Source organism: Crocuta crocuta, unplaced genomic scaffold (genome assembly GCF_008692635.1).
Source record: "Crocuta crocuta isolate KB4526 unplaced genomic scaffold, BGI_CrCroc_1.0 scaffold466, whole genome shotgun sequence".
NCBI lineage: Eukaryota > Metazoa > Chordata > Mammalia > Carnivora > Hyaenidae > Crocuta > Crocuta crocuta.
Window position 1 is genome coordinate 2,413,191 of NW_027529672.1, and position 13,597 is coordinate 2,426,787.

Genomic DNA, 13,597 nt, shown 5'->3' on the forward strand with positions numbered 1-13,597 from the left:
GCTCTGGGTGTCTGTCTTACATTTTAGCGTATATTTTTGTGCTGCTGTCAATTCTGTCAGCTGCTTTAAAAAGATTTGGAGTCTAGGTAATTTTCCCCTCGCCCGCGCTGCATTTTTTCCTTTACTATAAATGGAGTGGGTGTCAGTTGGCCAGATTCAGTCTCCTCTGTGCACCACCCCCGCCGTGCAGAGTGTGCCTCCCTACCCACCCAGGGTAACTGCTGTCCTGGGCTTTCCGTTAAGTGCCCTTTCTGTTTTACCACTTAAACCTGGTCGTGACCTTTACAGATCAAGTCATACTGTACGAGTTCTTCTGTGGTTTATTGCCTTTCACCGGACATCGTGTTTGTGGGATTCATCCTGGTTGGTGCGTTTTCTGGTTTAGTAGCACTCATTTAATGACCATGTCACAGTTTATTTATCCACTCTGTGATTCCTGAACTTCTGTGTGGTTTCAGTTTGAGGCTGTTAGGAAGAATGTGCTGTGAACAGCCTGGTAACATGAATCCTGGTGCTCAAATGCATGCGTGTCTAAGAATAAACCGAAGCCCAGGTTGATGGTGCCTCTTCTCCAGAGAGGTTGCTTGGCTTCTGCCAGGAGTCCTGTGTTTCAGGTTTCTCAGGGATGTTTTTTGTTTTGTTGTTTTCCTTTTTTTTGAAGCTCGGGACCAAGATGATTTGTCTTGCAGCCCCTTGGGGATAGACAGTCTGAGAATATTGTCCTTTGAGGTCTGGCTTAACCACAGAGGGTTTCTTTTCACCTTATGCTGCCCCTGGACTATCTAGTCCTTGCCCCAGGAGATCCTAACCAAAATTCAGGCTTGCCCAGGAGCCTGATATCCCCAAGGCAGAAGCAAGCAAGCCTTAGCATTCAAACCATCAGTGGGGAAAGAATTTTCTTTTCAGCAGATAGTGCTAGAGCAGCTGGGTGTCCACATGTGGAAGAATGCACTTGGACTCCTACCTCCCATCATACACAAAAATTAACCAAAAGTGGATTAAATTAAACGCCTAAATATAAGAGTGTTAGCTGTTGAAGACTTCTAGGAAAACAATGTTAAAGAACATTTAGTGATCCAGAGACTTAGGTAAGCAGTTGTTGTGAAACGCCAGCTTTAGGATTTGTTTTTCATTTTTGATTCCAGGTTGGTGACGAACATCTTAGGAAGCAGCACCGGGTGCTGGCAGATCTTCATTACAGCAAAGCTGTTAAGCTTTTTCAGCTTCTGAAAGATGCTCCCTGTGAACTACTTCGAGTGCAGTTAGAAAGAGTGGCGTTTGCAGAGTTTCAGATGACCAGTAAGCCTTAGGTTTTCATTTCTCAGATTCGTGTGCATGTCCTCTTAGAGTGAGGCCCACCCGGAGACCTCTCGTGATTGTAAATAACTATGGGCAAATTAAAATGAAAATGTTAACGACTTTGGGGAGGGGCCAGGAGAAGTCTCTACACTTTTTAAAGTTTAGAAAATGGATTTGATTACACTCAGGGACCTATTTCCTAGAAATACTGAAATATAGTCTGTGTTTCCTTATTTGAAAAAAATGGGACAAGTCAGTTGAGACCATCCGAGATCAAGTCCTCACGAACAGCTTTGGGAGAAGCAGTGGTCATGGGGCAGTGAGCTCCTTAAATGCCGTGGATCCGGGCAGCCGTGGCCTGTGGCACCACAACCGTAGGCCCTGCGCGAGGTGGAGATCCCCGGGCAGTGGGGGCTGGGCGGGCTCGGCCACGGCGGGGAGCCAGCGCTGCCCACGGAGCGGGTTTCCCCACGTTCTCTCCCACCCACGCCCACCTGCTCCCGTGCGCCCAGGGGTCCTTGCACACCTAGCTCCTGTGCGGTAGAGAGACAAACGTTTATTTGAAGTATGACTGCTTATTTGGTTTTATTTCCGTTGTTTTCTTGTATAGAATTAAATGTACTCCTCAGCCACAGGTGGGGGGGACTCTTCCAGCGAGTGTCCCCGGAAGGGTGTGCAACTGAGTCGTGGCAGTGCCGGCTTGGAGGCGGGGCGCAGGCGGCCGGGAGGGAGGGTCTCCCTGGGTACTGATTTGGCCTTGGTACATCTGCGAGTGCATGGCCTATTCACAGCCGTTTCTGAAAATCCTGTTTACTGAAAGTACTTCTGTTACCTTCCTGCCAGTGTATACTAGACGGCAGGTCTACTGCCGCACGCTCTGGGGGTGGATTTTGGGTGTCCTTTCTTCATTGACATCTTTGAATTTTCTGCCGTGTTTGAACCTTCAAGAGAGCAGGCAGCATTTTCATAAAAATGGGAGCTACTGGGAACACGTTTGCTGAGATAAATGTGGTTAATTTTCCTTTAAAAAAACTGAGTATCTGAGGAGAGTAATAAAAACATCTGCTCCCAGCCGGCTGCTTTGCCCTGACACTCAGGTCGTCCTCGGGCAGGCTGGGCTGTCACCGCGACAGAACGACATGGTGCAGCAGGGAGACTGCTGTCCTTTTTGCTTTGTCCAGGGATAATTACTACCAGTTGGACTTAGGAAATCTGTGGAGATTCTCATGAGCTACCTTCACAGCATTTGAAAATCAGTGTTCATTAATGCATTGACCTTGGAATGGTCTCTAGATTGATATTTAAAGGAATGATCACTTTGTGTTTCACACTCTAGGTCAGAACAGCAATGTTGGAAAATTGAAAACACTGTCTGGGGCTCTTGATATAATGGTGAGAACTAAACACGCATTCCAGCTCCTCAGAAAGGAGCTTGTCGAGGAATTTGACCAGGTGAATGGAGAAATACTTGTCTTTGGTTTTTGTGTGTCTTAAGCTAAATGCTGAATGTATACAGTGGGCATATGGGGGGGGCCTGTATATTGTGTGTGTTCATGTGTATATAGACATACACATACATGTATGTGCTTTACATAAAAACATATTAACAGTGACCTATTATATTTTCTTGGAATTATTAAACTCTTTAAGTTGGAACTATAGCTTTTATAGTAAACATTTTTTTTCTTTAGCCACATAGACCTTAGTAAGGCTCTGATAACATCTGTTACCTCGGTTGTGTTTTCCTTTTGTTTGTTTTGTTTTTTTAGTTGTGTCTTTTCCGTCTCATTCTGGTTTTGCTTTTGTTTTTTTAAAGGAAGTTACTGTTTTTTGTTATTTTTTATTTTATTTGAGAGTGAGAGCAAGTGCGGGAGAGGCAGGGAGAGACTGCAGAGCATCCCGATGTGGGGGGTCAAACTTGCGAACCGTGAGATCATGTGAGCCAAAGTCAGTAGTCCGACACTTAACCGACTCAGCTGTCGGGGCGCCCCTGTTCTGTTCGTTGTTAAGAAAGAGGCACGTAGCTCTTCCATAATTCCTGTTAAACTCCCAGGGAGCAGTTGAATGCTGAATGGGCTTAAGCAGGCTCCTTGGAAAGCCTCTCCGGTTTGCCTGGCATTCCAGCATTCAGGCGACCTTCTGCTGTCGCTAAAGGCTTCCCTGAGTCCCTGTCGCACGCCAGCCTGTCCAGCGGGCGCTCTGTGAAACCCCGTGGAGTGCCCATTCCCCTCTGCTCCATCAGCAGGCATTGTTGGGAAGTAGAAGGCTTCCATTCAGGATTGATTTCTACATAAGTGCTTGTTAGGTGTGAGAGGTTTTTCTCGCCTTCTCGTCTGTCAGATCATCTCCAGGGTGAGGGGGCTCATCAGCCTCTGCCGCCGACAGGCTCTGCCAGGGAGGCGGTTGTGGGGGGTGGGGGGGGCGGAAATGACCTTGAGTTTGCTTTTTGTTTCTTTTGTTTTTATGCCTAAAATGTTTACTGGGTGGACCGTGCTGCAGCCCCGTCACCTGGGTGTGAAGCTGTAATTGTCCCGCAGCTTTGGTGAAGTAACTTTCTGTCGTTCGTAGCCAAAGCGTGAGGAGGGCGCTCCAGCTGCTGACTCTTCACCCAGTCTCAGTCGAGAAGAAGTGATCAAGCTCCTCGGTATATTTGAGTCTCGGTTGTCATTCCTTCTACTTCAGTCCATCAAACTGCTGTCTTCCACTAAGAAGAAAACAAGGTAAATCCAATTGTTCTCTGTGGAAATTTCTTTTCGAGCCCTTAGTTGTAGAAAGGTGAGTTCTACTGACCCTGGGGAAAAGATCTGTTGTATTCGCTCTTGTTTTGTATGTGGGTGACCAGGGATTGAAGTGGTGCTCTGACTTGTTAAATCAGAGGAGACTCCTCTCTGTGTGGCCCGTTACATGCCGAAACTGTAGAAACAGATCTTGCTTCCTAAAGAGTAAATACCCTGTTGGTTTTAATATTTGCCCTGAGGGAGATGAATGGCCCTGGAAGAAGACTGTTTCTAGTAACCCTTCTGAGCACTGTCTTTAAGCGGGAAGTCAGGACTAGAGCTTGCTACCCAGCACCAAATGCACTAATAGAAAGGGGATGGAGGATGGAATGTCAGAATCTCTGTAAAGCCCAAGACTTCCTGAGAACTGTGAGCATCTCCACAAAAATGTCCTCCTACCCCATCTCTGCTTGTATGATTATGTTATTTTACCAGAGCTCTTAAGTTGGCATTAATAGTTTAACTTGGAATTCTGGTAGTAAGCACTAGATCAGGAAGGTAATTGGTCTTTCCTTTTAAAACGTAAGTACAACCTGGCCATATTACAAAATTTGGAAAATAAGGGGAAAAATCGTCTCCACACCTAGATCATTATCAGTTATCCCATGAGTATTTTATCACTTCATAATCTGCAGGTACAGGCAGTTTTTGTGTCTGTTTTAATTTATATGTAGTAAAATTGACTCTTTGTGGCATACAATTATTCAAGCTTTGACAAACATAGACCTATGTCTCCTGCCAAAATCACGATTTAAAACTGCTCTATCGCTCCAAGAATGTCCCCTTGCTGTCTCTTCTTGGTCAGCCCCCACTCTGCCCGATTCCTCAGGCGCTCGGGGAGAAAGCGTGCTGGCTTTTACCATTCAGTGAGGCATCAGCTGAATGTTCTTAATCAAGTTGAGAATGTTCAGAGGCACCCGGGCGGTTCAGTCATTAAGCGTCTGACTCTTGGTTTCGGCTCACGTCATGATCTCCCAGTTTTGTGAGTTCAAGTCCCATGTCAGGCTCTGTGCTGGTGGCACGGAGCCTCCTTGAGATTCTCTCCCCGCCACCCCCGCCTCCACGCTGTCTCTGTCTCTCTCAAATAAACTTAAAAATTTTTTTTAAGTTGAATGTTCCTTACTCCTATTTTTTATCATCAGTGGATGTTGAATTTTTGTCAGATGCTTCTTGTATACACATTGAAATGACCATATTGTTTTCCTTCTTGAGTCTGTTAATGTGGTGGGGCTCACTTGGGGGGGGCGGTGCTGGTGGTGGTTTTTTAATGTTAAAGCAGCTTTGCATCCCTGAGATAAATTCCACTTTGTTGAGATTCACCATTCTCTCTATGTATCCCTGGGGTTCCATGTGCTAATACTTTTGTGTGTGTTTGTGGGGACGGTTCTCTCTGGTAGTGGTTTTGTCTGCTTTTGGGCAGAGAGTGTGCTGGCCTCATGAAGTCCACTGCCTGTGTTTCCTCGTCTGAGTTTTAGAAGTGTGGAATTACTCTTTCTTCCCTAAAGCTTTGTTAGAATTTACTAGCGAAACGATCTTCACCTAGAGTTGGCATTATTGAAAAGTTTTCACAAAGAGTGTAGCTGCTTTTCATAGATAAAACTTTCTGTGAGCAAATGAAAGTCTATTTTATCTGTTGTCAGATGTATGGGTTCACAGTATTCCCTTCTGATCCTGTTAATGTCTAAAGGTGTTTGTAGTGGTAGCCTTTATTTCACTCCTGATAATGGCAGCTTGGATTTTTTTTCCCCCCTTGGTTAGCCCAGTTAGGAATTCATCAGTTGTATTGATCGTTTCAAAGAACTAGCTTGGTTTGATTGATTCCCCCCCCAATTGTTTATCTATTTTCAGTGTCATTAATTTATACGTTTACCTTTATTCCCTTCTTTGTGCTTATTTTGGGTTTAAGTTGCTCTTTTATTGGTTTCTTAAAGTAGAAGCTTAGATTATGGACTTGAGACCCTTTCTGTTTTCTTATGTAAGCATTTACTATAAATTTCACACTGCTTTTGCTGCAGCTCACAAGTGTTTTTATAGTTCCATTTTTTTAAGTTTAAACTAATTTTTGATATCCCCTGAAACTTTGTTAGAAACAATGCCGCTTAGTTTCTAAATATTGGGACTTTCCAGGTAATCTTTATCATTGGTTACTAGTAATTCCATTATGTGCTGATAAGACCATAACTTTGTATGATTTCTTTCACATTTGTTCCCATTTGTGTTGTGGCCTAGACTATGGTTTGTCTTTCCGTGTGCCCTTGAAGTATACGGGCATCCTGCTGTCTTGGGTAGAGTGTCCTGGAAATGTCAATTCTGTCGCCTTATGGTAGTGTTTGGGTCTTCTGTATCTTACCAACTTCCTGTTGTCACATCAGTTACTAAAAGAGGAGTGGGCTTCTCCAACTACAGTTACGGATTCATAGATTTTTTTTTTCCTTTTGTTCTGTCTGTTGTGTTTCCTGTCTTTCGATGTGGACACATTTAGATGTATACACAGGACTGTTGTGTTTGGAGAATTGACCCCCTTATCATGGGGTAATGCCCATTTTTGATGTTAATATAACACTCAGCTTTCTTTCGGTTAACGTCTTTTGCTTTTACCCTAGCTATGCCATTTCTAGTAAAAGTGAGAATCTAACATATAATTGGGTCTTGCCTTTTTTTATCCGACAAATTACATTTTATTTTTATTTTTTCATAGTTTATTGTCAAGTTGGTTTCCATAGAACACCCAGTGCGCATCCCAACAAGTGCCCTCCTCCATGCCCATCACCCCCTTCCCCTCTCCCTCACCCCCATCAGCCCTCAGTCTGTTCTCGGTATTCTAGAGTCTCTTATGGTTTACCTCCCTCTCCCCAACTATTTTTTCCCCTTCCCCTCCCCCATGGTCGTCTGTTAAGTTTCTCCTGTTCCACTTATAAGTGGAAACATGTGGTATCTGTCCTTCTCTGCCTAACTTATTTCGCTCAGTATAACACCCTCAAGTTCCATCCACGTTGCTACACGTGGCCAGATTTCATTCTTTCTCATTGCCATGTAGTATTCCATTGTATAGATAAACCACATCTTCTTGATCCATTCGTCCGTTGATGGACATTCAGGCTCTTTCCATGATTTAGCTATTGTTGAGAGCGCTGCTATGAACATTGGGGTACATGTGCCCCTAGGCATCACACTCCTGTATCCCGTGGGTAAATCCCTAGCAGTGCTGTTGCTGGGTCCTAGGGGAGTTTTATTGTTAATCTTTTGAGGAACCTCCACATTGTTCCCCAGAGCGGCTGCACCAGGGGGTCTTGTTTTTTGTTTTTGTTTTTTTTAAACAAACTTATAATTGGTGTCTTCAAATCTGTCACCTTGCTAGCTGTTTTGCCTGTCTTTCCTGCCTTCTCACAGTAATTGAACATTTTCTGTGGTTGCATTTTACTTCACTATTGATTATTTATACTACTTTCTAAAATTCGTGGTGGTTGACCTAGGGTTTCCATCTTTAATCAGGAGCCCCCTTCACATGGTACTGTGCTGCCTCACCTTCAGATGGTCGCCCCCGTTCTGCCCTCTCCTCCCGCTGTGGTACTCCCGTTCATTTTATCTTTACCTATGCTACAAACACACCTCATGCTACTACCATGTTTGTTTTAGATAGTTAACCTGTTAAGGAAATTAAAAATCAGGGAACAGTTGTTTTTTAATATTTATTTTTGAGGGGGAGAGAGGGTGAGTGAGGGAGGGGCAGAGAGAGAATCCCAAGCAGGCCCCTCACTGTCAGCGCAGAGCCTGATGTAGGGCTTGAACCCACGAACCGCGAGTAACTGACTGAGACATCCAGGTACCCCCAGAGAACGATTTATTTTTATATGAATTTATTTTACCTTCATTTATTCTGTTCTAGTGTTCTTCTTGAGATAGAAACCATTTTCTGTCTGGTGTCCTCTTCTGTTTGAGAAACTTCCTTTAACAGCTGGCAGCAGAGAATTCTCCCATTTTGGTTGTCCGACAGTCTTTATTCCTCTTCTGGCTTGGGGAAATGTGCGGCTGCGTGTAGAGTTCTGGGTTGATAGACTTTTCCATCCCACCTGTGAAGGCCGTCCCTCCCTGGCCTTCTGGCGTGCGTGCTCTCTGGTTCTTCGTCTTCCCTTTGTTTTTACGTATGTAATGGGCCTTTTTTTTTTTTTTCTCTAGCTGCTTTCAAAATTTCAAAAGTTTTTGTGCAGGATGCATTAAGTCCTCTTTAGCTAATTTGTGTTAATTTTCGAAGTTTATTAAAAGACTGTTAACTGTAATATTTGCATTCGTACAGTTAACGTACCGCTAGGCTTCAAAACAGAGAAAGTGGTTCTTAGGTCAGTGCGTGTGTCTCCCGGGTGTTACTGGTCGGCACACGAGACCGCGGTTCTGTTGTGGAGAGGGCGGCCTGCGCTGCGCCCTGCCGTCTCCCCACGAGTCCGTGAGCATTCTGTCTGCAGAAAAGGGAGATCAGAGCTAGACCTTAAAAGAATTTGTTTCTGTTTTTGCTTTTGTTTTTTACAAATAGTTTATTGTCAAGTTGGTTTCCATATCACATCCAGTGCTCATCCCCACAAGTGCCCTCCCCCANTAGTATGTTTTAATTATTTTCTACCCACCCCACCCCTGCTTTAAAAAAAAAAAAAAACAGTTTAGTAATTAAATATCTAAATTTTCTGGGGCGTCAGGCGACTCCATCGGTTAAGCAGCTGACTCTTGGTCTCGGGTCATAATCTCAGGGTTTCGTGGGTTCCAGGCCCACGTTGGCTCTACGCTGGCAGCCTGGAGCCTGCTTGAGATGCTCTCCCTCTCTCTCTGCTCCTCCCTCACTTGCATGGGTTGGCGCGCTCTCTCGCTTTCAAATAAATGTTAAAAAATTTTTAATAAAAATGAAAATTTTAATTTTCTTAGAATCCTCTTAGGACAACTTCCTCTTATGACAACCATTGTCCTGCTAGAAATGCTTTTTTATGTTTGAGAGAGTGAGTTTATGTGAGCAGGGGAGGGGCAGAGAAAGAGGAGGCACAGCATCTGAAGCAGCTCCAGGCTCTGAGCTGTCAGCAGAGAGCCCGACATGGGCTCGAACTCCCGAAATCTAGATCATGACCCGAACCGAAGTTGGGATGCTCAGCCGACTGAGGCACCCAGGCGCCCCTATAGAAATGCTTGTTTTGTCATGTTGGGTTCTGTTTTTTTCTTTTGGGAAGAAGTTAAAACTGTAGTTTAATACTCCTTGCTTTAGCAGACTGGAGCCTCTTTACCTTTGTGATGGCTTTGGGGTTTCCGAGAATGCAAAGCTATGAAAAATGTAAACGTAGACTCTGAGGGTTTGGGAAGCTCTTGAGCATGGTGCAGAGGGCAGATCTTGTAGATTTGTGGACTGTTCCTGGCCATGTATGTACTTTCAATATTTTGTTAAGATTAGGGGCACCTAGGTGGCTCATCTGATTCTTGGTTTCAGCTCAGATCATGATCTTGCAGTTGAGGAGTTCGAGCTCTGCATCAGGCTCTGTGCTGACAGCAAAGAGCCTGCTTGGGATTCTCTCTCTACCCCTCCCCTACTCGCATGTATGCATATACTCTTGTCTCAAAGTGAATAAGCGAAAACTTTTTAAAAGGCACACACGCAGACATATATATGTATATCTTATGTATATGTATGTATATCTTATATATACACACGTGCATATACGTATATTTGTACATGTGTGTGTGTATTTGGTTAACATTATTAAAAAAAGGAAAATAGATGTTGGTTGCCTTTGGAAGAAAGATAAGCCCGTGAAATGTTGGGACCCTTGTTAGAGTTCATGGTTCAATGAGACTTGGTGAGAGTAGAGTTGATTAAGGATGGGAGTCATTTGTAGAAATTGGAAGATGAAGATTTAAGATTCAGAATTATGATGAGAACAAATCTCACAGTTCTAAATGTATGATCCCAGCAGCCGTCTGGTATCTTTAGGCACCCAGCCACGGTGTGGCATCGTTGTCCATGAAGAATTACTTTCTGGAGCACTCGTTCTGATTAAGTCCTGTTGCCTTTATTTGTCAGAAAGGAGTTTAAGTTTCTTGTAAGATCAGAGGTTTTGCAAATGTCAGCTGCACCCCAGAATTAAAACCTAAGTGTCTTAGGCCCCAGCTATAAATAGTGGATGCGTTTCGAACAGTCACTTGTGCTGCGCCATGGGCGGCTTTGAGGAGAAGAGAGATTTGCCTGATTACGGAAGTAGGACTAAGGGCGAGAGGAGGAGCCGGTCTCCACTGAGGGCTGTGCGGAGCCCACGCCATTTCCAGCCTGGCCCGTGCTCAGCCCAGTGTGGACAGCGGGGTCCTAGTGAGGAAGAGCAAGCGCAGCCACGATGAGGCGGCGGCCTCCCAGCCTGAGCCTCGATGTGCACCGGAGGGAGGTTCCAGATGCTGGTTTGCTCTTGCCAGCCTGGCGGGCACTTGGGCAAAAGTGGAGCGTTTGCATATTGGTGAGTGGAAAGAGCACAGCATTTGGAGTCCGAGTATAATGTTTTTTCCTCAGTCCAGATTATTTGGCCCATCTGGGCCTTGGTATTTACATGTATAAGATAAGTCCTTGCCCTCCTGAGGCGCCAGGGTTATGGCATGGCTCGGGTGTAGACACCTGTCAGTAGTTACCTGGTCATGCGTGGCCGGGAGGTCTGTATTCTGTCTGGGCCCGTTTTTAANTAGAAATGAGCTGCCACGTAATAGTAGTCTTTTCTAACATAAGGGTCCACTGATGTGACCTGTAGGGGACAGATTTTCAGGACAAACAACTCAAGTTTTGGTTAAACAGTTTGTAGGTGGAGTGTGTCTCGAGCCCTGCACCTGAGGGCGCCCTCCACACGAGGTCGCACTGACCTGTCCCATGCAGTCGGGTCGGGGAGCTCCCAAGTCCGGGTCCGTGCTGCAGCCCCTCGCAGGTCCAGCCCCAGGGAGAACCTCCCCGCAGCCGCTTTGGATGTGTGCTCGTGAACAGCTGTGGGGGGGCCGGGCCGCAGAGGCGGGGGGGGGGGGCNCAGGCCGCCCGCGCGGGGTTTCCTCCCCCGTGTGTCCTCGGGGGCACGCGGTCGCCGGCCTGTCTGCTGCACAGCTTCTCCCCGCTGCTGCATCCGTAGGCAGACGCCACGGGGGCAGGGACTCTGCTTGGTGTGTCCCGGCCGCTGCCCCGAGCGGTTCCCAGCTCGCGCTAGGCACTCAGATCTCTGTAAAGAGAATGAGCCTTGGTTTTAATAGACCTTTTGAAGTGAATGTGTAAAAACAGGCCTGTGAACAGCGGATGCGGGCGGGGGAGTACGGACTAGGCAGCCCCAGAACACCCGCTTCCCGTGCCTGGCATGGGCTGGCACTGTTCAGCCTTCAGGTTTCTTTCTGACTTGTCGGTGGACCTCACCGTGCTCTTCTGTTTTTTTTTCCTTCTAACGCAGCAGTAATACTGAAGAAGATGCAGTCCTCAAAACCAACAAGCAGACTTACTCCCAGCTTCTGAGAGCCACCGCCAACAGGAACACAACTCTTCTGGAAAGAATCGACGTTCTCCTCCACTTGCTGGACCAGCTTGCTCGCGGCAGCGGCCAGTGACTCGGGTCTGAGGCTCCGTCCACAGGGACGCTGTCTGTGCCTTCTGCTCTCGGGGGCTGGTGTGTCCATTCGGTGCTTCGTGTCATTAAATAGGGAAATCGCCACTAGAAACAGGCACAGCAGAGGAAACAGTTCTCATTCCCCATGACGGACAACTCGTGGTTGAGTTCTTTGCTTCATTTGAAGCAAAGTCAGAGTCAGACTGAAGGCCCCTGGCGTTGTTTCTCGGAGACGTATGTGGGACCTGTGTCCCCACGCTTTCTGTGACGCAGGTACACTCGTAAACAGGTTTCAAGTCTATTAGCCTCCACGGGGTTAAGATAGAATTATTTTGGGTGAGGATACTTCGGTCGGGAACTTTCACCCAGATGACGGAGTGGTTCAGTCAGGCAGGTTGAAGAAACGTCCTGCGTCTACAGTGCTTCTCGGTCGCACGGAAGGCGACCCCCCTCCTCCCGCGGCGCGCGGGGCTCTGCGGTGGTGTGTTCGGGGTGTGCCGAGGGCGGCCGCTTCTCTCTGACGGGCTAGGACAGTTGATCAAGGATAGGTACTGCTCCCCCTTCCTTTCACTGTAAACTGGAAACTGTGAATAAGGTAAGAAAACTATTTTGAATAAATAATTTATTTATTTAAAATGTCTTGTTATTTTTCCTGAATTTCACATTCTGCACTTTGAGTTTTGATTTGATAAATCAGGTTTTGGTTTAATTAATTTTACAAAGCAAAGACTGAAACACTAAAAATCTCTGCCATTCACTGCGTCGTCGCGGGGCCAGGACACTACTTGCCACCGCCCTGCGTGGCTCTCACCTGGGCGCACGTGTGTCCTCTGCTCCCCACCCCTCCGGGCGCCGCCCACCTGCCCTGGGCCCACAGCCTCCGCTTCAAGGACACGGAACAGAAACCGGGCGTGCGCTCTCCTTTGACGGCTGGGACTTGAAGACCGGAGCCCGCCCCTGCCCCATGTCCACTGGTCTGGCCCCGAGTGCGGGCAGTGGGCTCCCCCCGACCTTGCGCGCCGTGANAGCCCTGCCCTCTGGAGTCTGAACCTGCTGGAACGTTGTCTGGAATAAAGCGGAATCTTTACAAACTGCTCTTTCACGTGCTGAGCGGGTCCGTGTTCTCCTTGGCAGTGAGTTGACCCCTGCCCTAGCTCTGTCCCCTTAGCTGGTTTGCATTCCCTTGGGACAGATCTGCATCCATTCGCAGAAACCGAGGCATTTAAAGTTTTACCTGAGTTGTGAACCAGGAGCCTGTCAGGACAGCTGTCCCTCCGCTCTCCCTTCATAGTCCGCTCGCTTCCACCCAGAAGAGCTAATGAAGTGAGCTGGTGTCAGGGATGTCACCCTGGCCTCGTCTTCTGGCCTCTCCTCGGCTGAACAGCCGTTTAGTCGGATAGTTTTTAAGCAAGAAGATCCCAGTTCTAGTGGTCTTCTCTTGTTGAAGCAATAATATGAACATCCCCTACGGGGGCAGAAAAAGTCTAAATGTTTCGTCATCTGCCGATCTTAAAGGAGCGCTGCTTAAAGTGCTTGAGCTTTGGCGGTTAGTTGAGCGGAATTGTGCTGTTTGCGGCCTGGTCATGGAGACGGCTTGTTTTCCGGCTAATTTCCGTGCCAGGGATGGAGAGAAGGTGCCAGGGCCCTGGGCTGGAGTCCGGGGCAAGGGTTGCCGGCGGCCGCTGTGGTGACCCTGGCAGGGCCACAGCTGTGACCTTGTTCCTGCGACTAGAGTTGTGCGCCCTGGTCTGTGCCTTGGCACTCCGGCGACGCTGCGAAGAGGGGGGGAAACTCGTGGGAAAGCCCGCACACCGTCCAGGAGAAGGAGATAAATTACGACGACAGGAAGTGTGGGGCGTGGTTAATCTGAAATCTGCGCTTCCCCTGAATCCCTAAGTGTTCAGGGTAGTAATGCCACATCTGTGAAGGGGG

General features: G+C 47.1%; 1 protein-coding gene across 1 annotated transcript in view; it reads left to right on the plus strand.

The window, feature by feature from the left end:
- EDRF1 (erythroid differentiation regulatory factor 1) overlaps positions 1 to 12,301 on the plus strand; it is a gene marked incomplete at its 5' end in the record, with an annotated part of 38,752 nt that extends 26,451 nt beyond the window's left edge. Inside the window, 4 exons of the mRNA XM_077762915.1 lie at positions 1,146 to 1,299; positions 2,636 to 2,751; positions 3,868 to 4,019; positions 11,513 to 12,301. Of these exons, the coding sequence (XP_077619041.1) occupies positions 1,146 to 1,299; positions 2,636 to 2,751; positions 3,868 to 4,019; positions 11,513 to 11,666 (576 nt within the window). The remainder of the gene's footprint in view (positions 1 to 1,145; positions 1,300 to 2,635; positions 2,752 to 3,867; positions 4,020 to 11,512) is intronic.
- Positions 12,302 to 13,597: the final 1,296 nt, after the last annotated feature.